The sequence below is a fragment of the Narcine bancroftii genome, chromosome 7 (genome assembly GCF_036971445.1).
Source record: "Narcine bancroftii isolate sNarBan1 chromosome 7, sNarBan1.hap1, whole genome shotgun sequence".
In the NCBI taxonomy this organism is placed as follows: Eukaryota; Metazoa; Chordata; class Chondrichthyes; order Torpediniformes; family Narcinidae; genus Narcine; species Narcine bancroftii.
The window spans coordinates 30,910,744-30,929,151 of record NC_091475.1 but is presented as its reverse complement, the minus strand read 5'-3'; the positions used below and the strand labels follow the sequence as shown (position 1 = coordinate 30,929,151).

The 18,408-nt window shown below is 40.6% G+C and overlaps 1 protein-coding gene across 8 annotated transcripts in view; it reads left to right on the top strand.

Moving 5' to 3' along the window:
- The window catches only part of LOC138738687 (cyclic AMP receptor-like protein A), a 233,758-nt gene that overhangs the window by 114,169 nt on the left and 101,181 nt on the right, over positions 1-18,408 (top strand). For all 8 annotated transcript variants that reach the window (XR_011341679.1, XM_069889385.1, XM_069889384.1 and 5 more), the window contains 2 exons: positions 10,588-10,626; positions 15,515-15,593. Coding sequence is in view for 7 of the 8 variants with exons in the window: in XM_069889385.1 (XP_069745486.1) it covers positions 10,588-10,626; positions 15,515-15,593 (118 nt within the window). In the remaining variant the exon portion in view is untranslated. The remainder of the gene's footprint in view (positions 1-10,587; positions 10,627-15,514; positions 15,594-18,408) is intronic.

Sequence of the window (18,408 nt, the reverse complement as noted above, 5' to 3'; positions counted from 1 at the left end):
ACAACGCTGGTGGAAGCGTTCTAGGAGCCGTAGGTGGTGCCGGTAGAGGACCTATGATTCGGAGCCGAACAGGAGTGTGGGTATGACAGCGGCTCTGTATACGCTTATCTTTGTGAGGTTTTTCAGTTGGTTGTTTTTCCAGACTCTTTTGTGTAGTCTTCCAAAGGCGCTATTTGCCTTGGCGAGTCTGTTGTCTATCTCATTGTCGATCCTTGCATCTGATGAAATGGTGCAGCCGAGATAGGTAAACTGGTTGACTGTTTTGAGTTTTGTGTGCCCGATGGAGATGTGGGGGGGCTGGTAGTCATGGTGGGGAGCTGGCTGATGGAGGACCTCAGTTTTCTTCAGGCTGACTTCCAGGCCAAACATTTTGGCAGTTTCCGCAAAGCAGGACGTCAAGTAAAGGCAAACACACACAAAGGTAGTCAACTCAAGACTGGTTTATTGCAGACATACACAGACCTTTTATTCCCTGCCTGTTAATGAGCTCGTTAAAGCTATGAGCCATTAGCGCCCCGTGCCTTTAGGCAGGGGCTTCATCTGATCCACTCACTGTACTTTGGTGCCCAGCACTGCTAGCCCGCGATGTGTCAGGTAAGTCTGTGAACTGACGGTGGCACTTCGCAATACTACGCTGTGCGCCTGCTACATCACTCCCCCGAATCATTACCGTAACTTAAGATGCCAGATACACTTGACTTAGGTGGACGTCCACGTCCTCTGGGTTGAGGGAACTGAACTGGTGAAGTAGGGTCCGTATGGGCGGGTTTAAGTCTGTCCACGCTGAATAGCTGTAGATGCCCTCCGATGTCTAATGTATATACCACTCCATCTCTCTTAATCACATGAAATGGCCCTTCATATGGTTTTAGTAGCGGTGTCTCTGGAACCTGTCTTCATACGAATACAAATTCAATGTTTAATAGTGACTGGGGCACTTGTTGCCTAGGTTTGCCATGCCAGTTGGTAGAGGACGGTTTGCTGTTAGCAATACCCTTGTGGAGTTGTTGCAGGACATCCATGTCTGAATTGCTTGTGAAGTGAATATCTCCTGGAACCAGAAGGGCCGTACCATACATCAATTCTGCAGACAATGCAGACAGATCTTCTTTTGGAGCTGTTTGTACTCCTAGTAGAACCCAAGGTAGTTCATCAACCCAGTTGGGAATGGTGAGTCGGGCTTTCAGTGAAAATTTAAGTTGTCAATGGAAACGTTCCACCAGGCCGTTGGACTGCAGATGGTGCGCAGTAGTGTGGTGCAACTGTGTACCACAATAATGAGCCAAGGAAGCCCATAAAGCCGAAGTGAACTGTGGTCCACGGTCCGATGTTATGTGTATAGGCACTCCAAATCTAGCAATCCAATTTAAGATGAATGGTCTAGCACATGCCTCAGTATCACTGACTGGTAATGAAATGGCCTCTGGCCAGCGTGTGAAGCGAACTACTATCGTGAGAATATACTTCATGTCCTGTGATACTGGTAATGGTCCAACCAGATCCACGTGCACATGCTCAAATCTTCTGCATATTGTCGGGAAAGGCTGCAGGGGTGCCTTGGTGTGGTGTTGAAGTTTTGCAGATTGGCAGGATATACACGTTCGTGCCCATTGCGCGAGGTCTTTTTTCAGCCCATGCCACATGTACTTGTTTGACATTATTCTGACTGAAGTCCTGATGGATGGGTGTGATAGATTGTGAATGTCATCAAAAAGACTCCGTCTCCAAGATAATGGGACCAATGGTCAAGGATAGCCCAACGATACATCACAAAGGAGTTCTGGACTACCTTGTTGTGGTGCCATCTGTTGAATGCCAGTCTAGTAATAGCTGTACTGTATGCCTGTATATCCGGATCCACGGATTGTGCCGCAGTCAGTTCAGCAATGTTGACTCCACCTTGAATATGGCACACACTTGATCTAGAGAGCACATCTGCGACCAGATTGTCCTTTCCTGAAATATGACGTCTGTCTGTAGTAAACTGCGAAATGTAGGACAAATGTCGTTGTTGTCTTGCCGACCAAGGATCTGTGACTTTGCTGAAGTCAAAAATGAATGGTTTATGGTCTGTGAATATGAGGAAATGTCGACCTTCCAAGACATAATGAAAGTGCCTTATAGCCAGATAAAGTGCTAATAGTTCTTGATCAAAGGCGCTGTACTTCATTTCCGCTGGTCTTAGATGACGACTAAAGAAAACAAGAGGCTGATAATGGCCATTGACGTATTGTTCCAGAACTGCACCCACAGCTGTTCCCGAGGCATCTGTGCTAAGCGTCAAAGCAGCTTCAGGATTTGGATGCACAAGCATCACTGCTTTGGCTAATGCCTCTTTGGCGGACATAAATGCGGCCTCTGCTTCTGCGGTCCAGGCAATGTTTTTGTTTGGAGCAGAGATGATGTCAAACAGGGGTTGCAGGATATCATCAATTCCGGAAATAAATCTGTGATAAAAATTTATCATTCTCAAAAACTTCTGTAGCCCTTTGACGGTGACAGGTCTGGAGAATGTACGGATGTCGTCTACCTTGCCTGATAACGGAGATGTGCTGTCTGCTGTAATTTTATGCCCTAAAAATTCTATGGTTGACTTGCCAAATTGACACTTGTCAAGGTTAATTGTCAGACCAAAGTCTTGGAGCCGTTGGAAAAGGCGGTGCAAATGCAGGCGGTGATCTTGCTCATTTTGACTTGCTACAAGGATATCATCCAAGTAAATATATACAAAGGCTAAATCTCTGCCTAGAGCATCCATAAGCCACTGAAAAGTTTGTGTGGCATTCTTTAAACCAAATGGCATTCTGAGGAGTTCAAAAAGACCAAACGGCATAATAATTGCTGTCTTGGGAATATCATTCTCCTGAATCGGTATCTGATGATGTCCCTTAACCAAATCAATCTTTGAAAATATGCGGCAATGATGCAGATGGGCGGTGAAATCCTGTATGTGTGGAATTGGGTATTTGTCAGGTGTAGTGACATCATTAAGCCTACAGTAGTCGCCACAAGGTCTCCATCCACCTGTCTTCTTGGGTACCATAAGCAAAGGTGAGGCCCAAAGGGTGTTTGAGCATCGGATGATACCCAATTCTTCCACTCCTTTAAATTCTGCCTTTGCTTGCAGCAATTTATCAGGCACCAGATGACGAGCCCTGGCATGGACCGGTGGGCTTGATGTGTCTATGTAATGAGACACACCATGTGCTGTTCTTGAGGCATTGCAGTTAGGGGTGAGAATATGGGGAAATTCGTTGAATAGAGCAATATATGCGTCCTTGTGTAATGTATGTACTCCGAGCTGTGAAACTCTCCTCCTGATGTTCGTCGGTGGATATCTCTGAAATGTGGTGGCGTGAACTAATTTTATGCGTTTTACATCTACCAATAAGTCGTGGAAACGTAAAAAATCTGCACCCAAAATGGGTTGAGCAACAGAAGTGAGGACACAATTCCAATGGAATGTGGTTCCACCTATTCCCATTGCGACTCATCTAATGCTGAAACTTGGAATGGCAGTTCCATTCGCCGCTCACAGGGTCAAGTGGTGTTTTTTATGCATCCTTTCAAAATAGGTCGGCGGGAGCAAACTTAAATTCAGCACCTGAGTCTACAAGGAATTTGCGCTTACCCACATCATCCTGAAGGTACAATAGGCCTGTATGTCTGCCAGCTGCCGAGGCCACTACTGGCAACCGGATCTCTCGTTTCCCGACTTCTTTTTGTAGTAGGTACATGGCTGGACGCACTTATGGGCATTTTTTCCCCAGCGGCAATGGTAAAAACACCACTCTCGATGTATATCAGCACGTTCCTCTTTCTTGGATTGGACTGCAGATACAGGAGGCTGGTAGGATGCGGGAGATGCTTCTGCTGCAAAAACTGGATGTATTCGGGCAGACTCTTGTGTAGGATACAATAGAGCCTGTCAGCCTCTCGAGCCATATCATGGGGACGGTGGAAATCCATATTATCAATGGGTATGGCAACGTGAGCAGGAAGTTTTGACAGAAATAAGGTTTCGAAAAGCAGACAATGGGAATGACCATCTGACAATGCCAGCATCTCATTCATCAGGTCTGATGGATTCTTGTCACCTAGGCCTTCCATGTTCAAAAGACGCATGCCACGCTCATGCCGAGTAAGTTCCAATGTGTCAAGAAGAAACTGGCGGAACCTGGTGTACTGGTCTCCTGCTGGAGGATGAGCAATAAATTCACTTACTCGCGATGCAGTGGGCGCGTCCAATGTACTCACGACATGCCAAAATTTTGTGTCTTCTACCATTATACCCCAAAGACAAAACTGGGTTTTAGCTTGAAGAAACCAAATTTGAGGCTGATGTGTCCAGAAAGGAGGCAAATGAACCCCCACTGCATTAACTGTCATGGCGGCGGCAGCAGTTGTTGTTGTTGCTGTTGTTGAAATGTCCTCCTTTTCCATAAGGAGTCAAATTCATTGAATCTTAAATCCAGGGTCACCAATTTGTAGCGGTTACTATGGTAGATGCTACTAAATAAAGGTAAACATACACAAAGGTAGTCAACTCAAGACTGGTTTATTGCAGACATACACAGACCTTTTATTCCCTGCCTGTTAATGAGCTCGTAAATAAACAGTTGCTGGTCCACTGTGAGGTTAAAGCTGTGAGCCATTAGTGGCCCATGCCTTTAGGCAGGGTCTTCATCTGATCCACTTGCTGTACTTTGGCGCCTAGCACTGCTAGCCTCCGATGTGTCAGGTAAGTCTGTGAACTGACGGTAGTGGTTCGCAATACCGCGCTGTGCGCCCACTACACTTGATTAGATTAATTTTGCTTTGTACAATCACATCAATTTGCTTTGCACAATCACATCAACAGTATCATTTTTATTGAGCTGCAACCACTGCAATGGATTTGAATGATGCACCTAAATAAAAAGACTATATATCCCACATCATATTTACATGCCTGTCCTCTGCTGCAGCCTGCATATTCTCCAATAATATACTGCACATTGCTGCTGCTTCCTGGAAAAATAAATTCAGAATGACTTGAGCATTTTAATGAAACAAGTAAACATATGACAGGCGAACTTTAATCTACATAAATGAGAACATTTTGCAAGGCAGAATGAGGAGAGATGAAATAAACTAATTTGTATAATTTTTAAATGGGCTTGTAGCGGCACGATGGCAGCACTACAACTCCCAGGAGGCATCGAACCACCCATGTGATGTCAGTGCATGTGATTCGAGCATGTGATTGTGGCTTTTAAAATGTTGCATGGGTGATGCAGAGTAAATCCATTTGATTCACTCGAGAAACAGCTTGTGTGGTTATTATGTCGTGTCCACTGCAATTTCAGTAGCCACAATTTGTGGCCCCATTGAGTCCAAAAACGTATTTTTGGACAAACATGGACTCTGCAACCGATGCTGTGAAACTACCATCTTTCTGGACAATTGAATCTGAACTGTGGTTCCAACAAGCTGAAGTACAATTTCACCTTTGCAAAGTCAAATTGGACACCACTCGTTAATACCATCTTTGCCAGTGCCCCGGACCAGGCTATCGCTAAGAAGGTCAGCGACTTCCTACAGGATCCACCATATACCAGCAAATATGTCGCTTTAAAAGCACTTTTATTTCGTGTGTATGGTATGTCCCGTAGGGAAAGGACAGCCAAACTACAACATTTCGATTGGTTAGGAGGCCACACCCCTTCAGAACTAATGGATGAAATGCTGTTCCTGCCAGCTGGCAAAAGTCCCAATGTGTTATTCAAGCAGCTCTTTTTAGAGCGAATGCCAGATGATATTAAGCTCTTGTTATCCAAGTGTTCATTTGAAGACCCAAGGGCTGTAGCAGTGGAGGCAGACATTCTTTGGCAGGCTAAAAAGCACAGTGAGGAAAGGGAAGTCTGCACAACCAACCCCTCTGATATTGACTCTGTAACATACTTTAGTGCTCTTACCACATCACTTCCTACATGCAGGCAATGCCCCAAGACAAGCAGTAAGCCTGTGGACACCTAATCTGGGTGATATTACCACAGGCGTCGGGGAGTAAATGCCTGCAAGTGCCTTATGCTGTGCCCATTTGCAGGAAATGTCCAGATCAACCACCAGTAAGGGTTGCAGCAGTTGGCGAGAAATCTGCAATGGGACCAGTTGTCCTAATGAAAATTTCTGGTGAACACAGGTTCAGAAGTTGGGGAATTTTCACCCACCAGTTTTGGCACACTCCATCCTATCCCAGACCTGCAACTACAAACAGTTAATGGTTCCAACATTCTGATCTTTGCACCAGGAAGATGAATGTCAAGTTTGTGAATCATCTCTACACTTGGCTATTTATTATAACAGTGATATCCTGACCTTTGCTTGGTGCAGATTTTCTTCGGGCTCATTCATTCCTCATTGACTTAAAAGAGCATTGGCTAATAGATAGAACTACTTTTCAGACAATTCCTCTGGCAGACGCCTATATCCCTGCTCTGCACCTTCAAACATTAAGTAAACCAATAGATGAATTTTCCAAGCTGTTGGAAGATTTCCCTGAGGTTACTACTCTACAATTTTCTGCCTCCAGTGCAAAGCACAGTGTTACTCATCGCATTTGTACTAAGGACCCTCCTATCCATGCTAAATCACACTGCTTGCCTCCAGAGAAGCTGCACTGAACTAAGGAAGAGTTTTCCAAGATGGAGGAACTAGGCATAATTCATAGGTCCGACAGTTCCTGGGCATCTCCATTACCTATGGTCCTGAAACACAATGGAGGTTGGCGACCTTGTAAAGGTTACAGGTGGCTTAACGACGCCACCATCCTGGGTTGTTATCTGATACCTCATATTCAGGATTTTTTGGCTAATTTGCATGGAGCAAAGTTCTTCTCCAAAATAGACTTGGTGCGTGGCTATCACCAAGTACAAGTGGAGCCAGAAGACATTCCAAACACAGCAATATGTACCCTATTTGGGTTGTTTGAAATTTTACAAATGCCATTTGGATTAAAGAATGCTGCAATCATTTCAACGTGTGATGGTTCCTTTAGAATGTGGTATGATCAATGTCTTCATTTACCTCAACAACGTTTTAGTGGCTAGTAGAACTAAGGAAGTACATTTGGAACATCTTCATACACTTTTTATTCTTCAAAAGTTTGGACTGACCATCAATCCGGTAAATGCATTTTTGGACAAGAAATTATTGATTTCTTGATGCATAATATGACACAGGAAGGCGTGACTCTGCTGCCATCCAAAGTTGAGGCCATTACCAAGTACTCAAAACCTACTATGGTTAAAAGCCTGCAGAAATTCTTGGGAATGGTAAATTTTTACCGTTGGTTTCTTCTGGGAGTCATGAAGCCTCTTTTCGATTTACTGTCTGGTTACACCAGAGCCATGCATTGGACTGAAGAGGGGAACAATGCCTTCTTGAAGATGAAAGATTTGCTGACTCATGCCACTGTGCTCATCTACCCAGTTTTAAATGCAGCCACCACCCTTTCCACAGACGCTTCCAGTATGGCCATAGGAGGTGCACTTCATCAATACATCAATAGGCAACGGAAACCATTAGCATTCTTCAGCCGCCATCATCGTGAAGCAAAGAAGAAATACAGTGCTTTTGATAAGGAGCTTTTGGCCATTTACTTGTCTCTTCAACACTTCCGTTATTTTTTTGCGGGCAGAGATTTTACTATGTACACCGACCACAAGCCCTTAACATTTGCATTTTCTAAGATCTCAGAGCCTGGTCATCGCGACAACGATGGCAATTATTCATTTCAGTATTATCCACAAAAATACTACATATTTCCAGAAAAAGACAATGTAGTAGCTGATGCACTTTCCTGCTCTGTTCCACTCAAGGTTTCACCTATAGATCAAAGATATTGACTATCTAGCTTTGGCCACAGCCCAAGAGCGTGACCATGAGACGATTGCTTATGAGACTCCAATCAGGAACCTGCAATTGAAAGATGTCCAGTTTGGAGTTAATGGCAAAGTATTCCTCTGTGATATATCAATGGACACCCATGCCCAGTAGTTCCGGCATCATGAAGACGTTGAGTATTCGACTCTGAGCATGGTCTCTCACATCCATCAATTAGGTCGACCATTCGTATGGATTTGGACAGGTTTGTGTGGCACGGTCTAAAAGCGACATTACACAAATGGCGAGGTCCTGCATTGCCTGCCAGAAAGCAAACATTCAGCGGCATACTAGGTGCCACTGCAGTCCTTCCTGGCAGTCACTCAGCGTTATGCTCATGCCCTCGTAGACATCATTGGTCCACTCCCTGTTTCAGGAGGATACTGTTATCTTTTTATAGTAATAGACAGGTTTACACAGTGGCCCTTGTGCTCGGGCATTCCTCAGTTCCTGGGTGTCTTGTTTTGGTTTATCAGTGCATGTTACTTTGTATAGAGGACCACAATTTACTTCCTCACTGTGGAGGTCCTTGTCTTGCTTCATCATACAAATGCTTATCATCCCCAGGCCAATGAAATGGTGGAAAGATTTCATAAGCATCTCAAGTCAGCCTTGTTGGCTTGGTTAGAGAGCCCAAACTGGGCTGATGAGCTACCCTGGCTATTACTGGGCATTAGAACAATTCCAAAGGAAGACCTCCAAGTTTCATCTGTGGAGCTCGTGTATGGTGTACCATTGGTAGTTCTAGGGAAGTTTGTCCCCTACCATTCCAACTCCAGTGATGATCCTAAGGAACTGTTGAGCAGAATAAGGGAGATTATAGGAAAATTAACCTCTATACCAGCATTGTCACATGGAGAACATACTTCCTTTGTACCTGAAGACCTCAAAAAGTATGAATATGTCTTCAGCTCGGAGGGGGAACACTTGGTCAACCTTTACAAACATCCTACGAAGGACCTTGTAGGATATTTAGACAAACTAGGTCAACCTGTATTTTTGACATTGGAGGGAAGCCAGTCTCTCACTATTGACAGGCTTAAACCAGCTCATGTGGACAAGTCTTCCCCACTGCAGCAACCAGAGGTTGACCACCTAAAAGACAGACGAACCTTTCTGCTGGTTCTGGTGGTGGGGGTGGGGGTTGCCATGTAGCGGCACTACAACTCCCAGGAGGCTTTGAACCGGCCATGTGACATGTCAGTGCGTGTAAAGGGTTTAGAAAAATATGGATTATTCTTAGAGCCAAGCAAAGTAAAAGAATATTTTATAAAGGTGTAGAAAAAATATGAAGAGATATGATGGAATAAATATGGTGAATGTGAGTTTTTTTTATTTACAATGAGTTATTATGCTCAAGAATGCATTGTCTATAGGAGTCAATGATAACTTTCAAAGGGGAATTATATATGATTGTATAAAACCCACTCATCAAATACTTCAAGAAAATCCAGAAGGAAAATACTCCCAATCCAATTATAACGGGGGCCCCTGGTTTAACAGCCTTCTCTCTCTTCTTGTCTCAGCCTGTTGTGATTCCAAGTCTAAGATGAAGTCCCAACTACACAGAGGACTAGACCCTATTTATATCCTGCTGAGTAAGCAAAGTCTGCAGCTAGTACCTTTATTAATTTTCCACATTAATTATATGACCCTAGATTATCCCTAGATATAACACTAGACTGTCTGAGTGTCACAATTAAGAAGGATGACACGTTCAATCTTCCTTTACATTTTATACCCTTCAAAACCTCACTTAATTCTTATCCCAGTACTTTTCCATCTCTCCTGTGGAGCCAGCCTCCCAATGCTGTCTTATCTCTTGTGATTCTTGAACTTGGTAGGTATCTTAGAAACAGAGACAACAGGCATTTTTTTACCAGCAGCCATACACATCTTCAAAAGATTATCACATTCCAAACTGACACTTTTTTTGCCCGACAACTCTATGTGTTATGTTCTTCACACATGGAGGAATCACATCTGCCTTTTATAAAACTTTCTTTTTATATTCTGACAAAAGAATATTCAATATGCATGATCATTTTTGCTAAAACTTTTTTCTTTATGGATTATTTTGGGTAAATGGTTAAGATATTTCATCAGTCCTGTTAATTAATTTTTCAGCTGTAAATTATGTAGTTAACTTGACATGAATTAATTATGTTGTTTGTAGGTTTCCAGGAAAAAAATAGGGATGGTGTCCATTTTATTTGAAACATGTAAAATTAGATTGAAATTGACATGTTTATTGTCATCCATACTGGGATACAGGGATGAAACTTTGTTTTGCATGCTGTTCAGGAACATCAATCCATAAGTGTTACAGGTGGTGCAAAATAAATCAAAACTGCAGAGTTGACAGACTTAAGGTTCACTTGAAATCAGTGCAACACCAACATCAATTCTCTGATAATGATGGAGAAGAAATTGTCCTTGTATCTGGTGGTCGTTGTTTTTGAATTCCTGTATCTTCTACTTGACATGGGTTGGGGGTGGGGGGTTGGACAGTGGTGGTGAGAAGAAGAGAATGTGACTGGGATGGGATGTGTCTTAATTAATACTGCAAATATTCTTCACCTTGCTCTTACTTTACTATGTGATTTGAATGATTTCATCTACTCTTTATTTTCTGTTTAAAGAATGCTTATTTCTTTCTAGCTGGATTACAGATGAACATGTTGTTTGGAGATTTAGCATGTAAGTCTGCTTCATGTTGTGATGATTATGCTATATTTTAAATTGGATATAGATATGTTTTAAAGGAGATAAATTGTGGCAGGTTTTTTTAGTGTAGGTCACAACCAAACACTTCACAACACAGATCTCATTTAAAATACCAGAGCTCTGCTCAAGCCAGACAGTCCAGGCTCTGAGTGCCTTTGAAAAAACTTTGAAGAAGGCCTGTAAGGACTTTACAAGTAGGTTTTAATTGGACATGCTGTGGAGTAATGGATTATTGTTTTGGAAAGCAGCAGATGAACAGACTCAGAAGATTGGGCACGGTCCCACCGTCTGTCTGAATGCTGTTTGCTGTTCTAAGAGGGTCATGTGGTTTTCTCTGAAAGAGAGAGAGAGAGAGAGAAAATTCAATTCTACAGTTCAGCAGCAGCAGCTGGGACTGGAACAGGACAAGCTGACAAGCTTGTGGAAAAACTCCATTTTGAAGACAGGTTGTGAGTTCTTAGTTCAGCCTGGTCAAAACCTTTGTGGTCCATACAAGAGGAGATGGCTGGCTAGAGTGTTTCACCTAAAATAAGGGAAACAAAAAGGAACTCTGTGATGACCTGAAAGAAAGAGGGTATCATCTGGAAAATCCTGATGGGGCAAGTTTCTTTGGCAAGATCAGAAGGAATCAGTTTGTCTCCAATCTCTCTCTGAAAACCAACAAAAACCTTCCCGTGCGGTAATCATTTACCTTTCAAGCATCAAAGCCTGGGGAAAATTCCTAAATGTTAAATTCTGTGCACAGTATAAGAATTGCCTGATACCCGATGAACTTGGAGGAATAAGAAGTGAGATTGGACTGTGAATCAAAGAACTTTTCTCAATTTACAAATGCGCTTAGAATTAGAAGGGGGTTAAGTTAAGTTAGTAGTAATAAGTTAGAGTTTGATCCTGTGTTCATGTTTAAGGATAATTAACTTTTGTTTAAGTAACCATTTGTCTTCATGAATTTCTATTACTGCTGGGTTTTAGGGTCTTCTGGGCCCGTCACAATGTCATTCATATTCTAGTTTCTCCCAAACTTTATCTTTGGACAATCATATTAATGTGCTCTTATATTAATCAAATTCAACATTATAATAACATTAGCACACTTTATTTATTTTAAGTACAATTTATTATACTTTACATTGAAATTGAGTAAAATAATTTCATTTAAGAGATCATGTTCCTTAAATCCTGATAAGTAAATAATGTATGCTCTGCTCCCTTTTCTATACTTTCATCATATCTCCTCTTAAATGCTTTCACTCCAGAGAAAACAGTCCTAGCATCTCCAATCTCTTCTCATAATTTGAAATTCTCCATGCTCGGAAACATTGCAGTGAGCTGGAATTTTTGGTTGTGTTTTGTGCTGATGGCTGACTCCGCCCCCATCTGCTCACATATAACCTTAGTTTCATGCCTAAACCCAGAACCCTTCCAAAGATTACTGTGAAACCCTACCCATAGTTATAAGCTAATAAAAACATTTGTTCTCCCTCCACTCATGAGAACTTTTATTCACACTACAAACATCTTGATGAATCTTCTCCACACCTTCTCCAACATTATAACAGTACTTCCTACTGTACAGTGATCTGAACTGCACATAGTTTTCCAGCTGAGGTCTGACTAACCTTTAATGAATGTAGAGCATAACTTCCCTGCTCTTGTACTCAATATTGTGACTATTGAACACCAGCTTTCCAGAGGCCTACTTAACCATAATATCTACCTGTGGATCTTTGGACTTGTACACCAATGATCCTCTGTTCTTCAATACTCCCTAAGACCATACAATTCATGGTGTATATCCCAGCCTCATTGGTCCTCCCAAAATGCATCACCTCACATTCAGAGAAACATAAAACTGGCACCCCGCCTTCAAATTTCCTTGACAGTTTCTGACACCTCAGTTCCCTTCTCTTCAGAGGGGTAAAAACTGTCCACAGACATCTTTTACAAACTCATCGACTCCCACAGCTACCTGGATTATATTTTTTTCCCCACCTTATTTCTTGTAAGGACACCATCTCTTTCTCCCATTTCCTTGCCTCCACCATATTTATTCTCAAGATGAGGTTTTCCACTCCTGGAAAACAAAATGTTCTCTTTCTTTAATGAATTTGGATTTCCTCCTGCTGTCATTGATAAAGCCAATATCCATATATCCTCATCTTCACCAATTAAATGAGAGTCTAATGTACCAGTAATTTCTCTTCCCCCCTCCCCCCCGATATAGACTTGGTGTCTATAATTACCTGACAATCATTGCTGACCTTATTGAATAAAAGGACCATATTTACTTCGTCCAGTTATGTGGCACCTCACCTGTGACCATGCATTCACTCAGAGTATATTTTAAAGAAGAGTTGAGTTATTTCCAGTATCCTGGCAATATATATCTTGGTCAATCAAACCCACAAAAATAAAGGATCTTATTTTTATCTGTTTGTGATTGTGTTATTTCTGGGGGATTCTGAGAATGAATTGACCTCAATGTTTCTTTGTAAATCTTTTCTCAGTGATCTCCAGTTGAGAAGATCCTATATTTTTCCTTTTTCCTTTCTTTAATATGTAAATTATTTCACTTACTTTTAGTTCACTATCTTATTATTTCAGTCAGTAGGTTATTTTCTAAAACACATGAGCATTTTGGGCATATTACTGGCAAAAGCCAAAACCAATTATGCTACCTGCTGAAGTTCTGCATATATAGTGCCCTCCATAATGTTTGGGACAAAGACACTTTTTTCCTTTATTTGCCCCTGTGCTCCACAGTTTTACATTTATAATCAAACAATTCACGTGTAATTGAAATGCACATTCCAGATTTTATTCAAGGTTATTTGTATACATTTGTATACATGTAGAAATTACAGAATTTTTTATACATTTCTGGGAACCATAATGTTTGGTTTCACAGGTGTTTGTGAGTACTTGGGCATGTTGAATCGCTTCATTGGTGCAGATATAAGAGAGCTAGGCTTACTTCTAAGGTTTTGATTACCTTTGGAGTCTGTAGTTGCCATTTTCTACATGAGGACCAGAGTTGTGCCAATGAAAGTCAAAGAAGCCATTGTGAGGCTGAAAAACAAGAATAAAACAGTAAGAGACATCACCCAAACCTAAGGATAACTAAAATCAACAGTTTGGAACATTTGAGATGAAAGAGTATATTAGTGAACTCAGTAATCGCAAAGGGAGTGGTCTTCCAAGGAAAACCTTCATTGCTGATGACAGAAAAATTCTCATCATAATGAAGAAAAATTCCCAACCGTATGTCCAACAGATCAGAAACACTCTTCACAAGGCAGGTCTGGATATGTCAACTGCTGTCCTCAGAATACTTAATGAATAGAAATACAGAGGCTACACTGCAAGGTGTCAAGCTGCAGAAAGGATGGTCAGATTACAGTTTGCCAAGAAGTATTTAAAAGAGCCTGCAGAATTCTGGAAAAGGGTCCTGAGGACAGATGAGACCAAGATTAACCTGTATCAGAGTGTAGATGGCAAGAGCAAAATGTAGAAGCATAAAGGAACAGCCCAAGATTCAAAGCATACCACCTTTGCAATGATTTACATCTATTCATGAAGTCTTCTGAGGGCAATAGTCAATTACATATCCAGACCTGCCTCATGAAGAGTGTATCTGATCTGTCGGACATACATTTGGGGATTTTTCTTCGTTATGGTGAGAATTCTTCTGTCATCAGCAGTGGAGATCTTCCTTGGAAGACCAGGCCCTTTGCGATTACTGAGCTCACCAGTACACCCTTCTGAATGATGTTCCAAACAATTGATTTTGGTAATTCTAAGGTTTAGGCAATATCTCTTACTGTTTTATCCTTGTTTTTGACTTTCATTGGCACAACTCTGGTCCTCATGTTGAAAATGACAACTATAGACTCCAAAGGTGATCAAAAGCTTCAAAGCAAGCCTAGCTCTATTATACCTGCACAAATGTAGCAATTAAACATACCTGAGTACTCACAAATAACTGTGAAGCTGTTGCGCTATTGATCAACCACATTAGGCCGAGAGTTGTGATTAATAGGCTTGAATGACCTTAAGACATTAACACATTTCACATGTTGCTGGCCTAGTTCCAAGACAGGTACTGAGGGAGGAGTTTAGGCGTAATAGCCTTTATTGGGATTTCTGGGAGAGAGGAGTGACAGGTGCAGGGGGTTGGCCACCTCATACGATACATACATTATAGCTATAGAGTGGTTGCACCACAGAACTCCAATGTCCCAAACATTATGGTGCTCTGAAATTAGGGGACTATGTATAAAAAGTGCTGTAATTTCTATATGGTCAAACCAAAATGTATATAAATAACCTTGAATAAAATCTGGAATTTACACTTTAATTACATGTGAATTGTTTGATTATAAATGTAAAACTGTGAAGCAAATAAAGGAAAAAAAGTGTCTATGTTCCAAAGATTATGGAAGGCCTGAATGTTTTCACTGGATAGTAAAGAAAGGGTAGGAATGCTCATTAATGTAAGCAAAGATATTTAACCCAATTTTGGTACCATACTAGCTAATTCCCTGGTAATATATTATTCTTGTATCTTCCTTTTATTTCATAAATAAGATATGAAATGTACATTTATGCATCTTGTTGATTTGACATACAAAATAAATTAAAACATTTAAATCCTGTGTATTTTATTACACATTTTTCAGCTCCTGAGCTTTATGTTTTCATGATATGTTAGTAATAATTAATTATTCCTCCCCTGATCTTTGGTGTGGTAATTAGATCTTGCTATGATCAGTTCTGAAATACATTTGAAATACAATAATACTACATACCTTGAAAATCATATTAGAACTGTTATTTTGGTATTTTCTATTTTTTTTTGCAGATGGTACATCCCTTTGTTTGTCCTCATCTTCTTGATGATGTCCTGTTACCTTCACATATTTTATGTGGCCAAACAGAGGGTAAGCATCCAGATTTTAACTTCTGACAAATAAAGGATAAAACAGACATTCTCAACTTTTTTCAGTCTACAGCCCACCTGGCTTCCGGCCTAACATGCTATGACCCACTAGTGGCAATGACAGAGCAATAATTTCAAGTCAAAGGCAACTCTGTAAGAAACACATCTTTATCTAATTTAAAATATTTCATTTAACATTTTTAAAGACCCATGAGGACCCATGATAGACAACAGTTGGGTTTAAGTAAATATTATCATCTTTCTTCAATTAATGTACTATATTAATGAACAAGATATTTTGTTAGTCGTGTAAATTAATTAATTATTCATCCATCAATTAATATGGATAGCATCTGAAATAAATTGTTTCCTTGTTTTATGGGTAAAAATGGATAATGTCATTTAGTTGCAGGATGTAAAATTGGATCTTTAATGTGTATTCTGTATCTTGCATTGGAATCTAACAAAAAAGGGAGGTGAGATTACTGACTTCAACCCTCTCCTTGGCAACCATCAAAAACAGAAGCAGAATATTTTAATAAATCTTTGCTATATCTGTCTCTGAGATAAACTTTGAATGCAATAGGTTTTAATCATTTCAGCTCATTTGCTGATTAATTGCCTATGAGATTTTAGTGATGTCTAGATTTGACTTTATCAGTGTGCTTTTAGCTGGCCATTCCATTTTTTATAAACAAGGTCATAAATAATCCTGCTTTTCATGTCTTGGCACATCAAGTTTCTATTGCCTCTGAATTTGATGATTGGATTACATGGACATTTGGTTAAAACTCAGATCCTGCACTTCCTTTCTCTAATCTTTGTCTAAGATGTTTCCATCCTGGCTGGCATGGTGATTTATCAGCTGATGCTGCTGCATCCAGGGACTCAGGTTTAATCTTAAACATGGATGATGTCTGTGTGAAGTTTGCATATTTTCTCTGTAACAACGTTGATTTCTATCAGGTGCTCCAGTTTCCTCCCACAACCCAAACACATGCATAAGTTAATTGGCTACTGTAAATGACCGCTTTGGAAGTCACAGACCAATCAAAAGTGAATTGATGGGCCCATGGAGTAATGTGCCAATTTGCACAAATATTAGAGGTGGACAACTGACAATTGGTAAAAGGCACACTTAGCTTTATTCACACCTTTAATTGCAAAGACAAAGTACAAGTAATCACTATGACAACCTGCACAGTATACCCAGACCCAATATTCTTCTCTTCTGAATGAAAATCTTGAGTACTTTTGACCTTCTCAGGTTCTCGTATTGTTCCTGGGTACAGTAAGGAGTTAAACCATGTTTCCAAGACCTAGTTCCATTCTGTTCCTTCTGTTCTCTTCAACTGAGGTAGTACAATAACCTTTGAGACAAAGACACTTTTGTTTTCTTTCTTTGCCCTTGTGCTCCACAGTTTTAAGTTTGTTATCAAATAATTCACATGTAATGAAAGTACACATTCCATATTTTATGAAAGGTTATTTGTATACATTTTGGTTTGACCATTGTAGAAATTACAGCACCTTTTATACATTGTTCCCCCATTTCAGGGCACCATTGGGCCTGGCAATGGTATGCATATTAAAGTAGTCATGTTTAGTAATTTATTGCATATCCCTTGTATGCAATAATTGCTTAAAGTCTGTGATTCATAGACATCACCAAGTGCTGAGTATCTTCTCTGGTAATGCTCTGCCAGTACTCTACTGCAGCCATCTTCAGCCCCTGCTAGTGTTGGGTGCTTGTCCCTTAAATATTCTCCAGCATATGGAAGGCATGCTCAATTGGATTTAGATTGGGTGACTGATTTGGACATTCAAGAAGTTTCCAGTTTTTAGCTTTGAAAAACTCCTTTGCTGCTTAAGCAGTATGTTTGGGATCATTGTCTTGCTGTAGGCTGAAGTGCCGTCTAATGAGTTTGGAGGTATTTGCTGGAACCTGAGCAGATAAGATGTTTCTAGACATCTCAGAATTCATTTTGCTACTGCCCTCAGCAGTTACATCATCAATGAAGATAAGTATGCCAGTACCTATGGTAGCCATATAAACCCCCACCACCATGTTCACAGATAAGGTGGTATGCTTAGGATCTTGGGCAGGTGCTTTAAGCCTCCACACTTTGCTCTTACCATCACTTTGATACAGGTTAATCTTGGTCTTATCTGTCCACAAGACTTTTTTTTCCAGAATTCTGCAGACTCTTTTAAATACTGCTTGGCAATCTGTAATCTGATCATCCTGTTTCTCTGGCTAACTAGTGGTTTGCATCTTGGCAACTACAGACTCCAAAGGTTATGAAAAATTTATAAGCAAGCCTCGCACTCTTATTCCTTCACCAATGAAGCAATTAAACATACCTGAGTAGTCACAAACACCTTTGAAGCCAAATGACCCAAATATCATGGTTCCCGCAAATGGGGGAATTATGTATTTAAAGTGCTATCATTTCTATATGGTCAAACCTAAATGTATACAAATAACCTTACATAAAATCTTTAATCACATGTGAATTATTTCCAAATCAGAATCAGGATTTATTGTCATGAACAAGTCATGAAATTCAGTGTTTTGTGGCAGCATCACAGAGCAAACATACATATTATAACCACCTTACAACATTACTATAAAAATAAATAAAATAAAATAATAATAACAATGTAATGCATGAGAAGTAAAACAGTGTTTGTGGTTCATTGATTATTCAAGAATTTGATGGCAGCAGGGAAGAAGCTGTTTGTTCCTGTGTCACTGAGTGCTAGTCTTTAGGCTCCTGTACCTTTTCTAATGGGAGCCTGGGTTGTGGGGATTT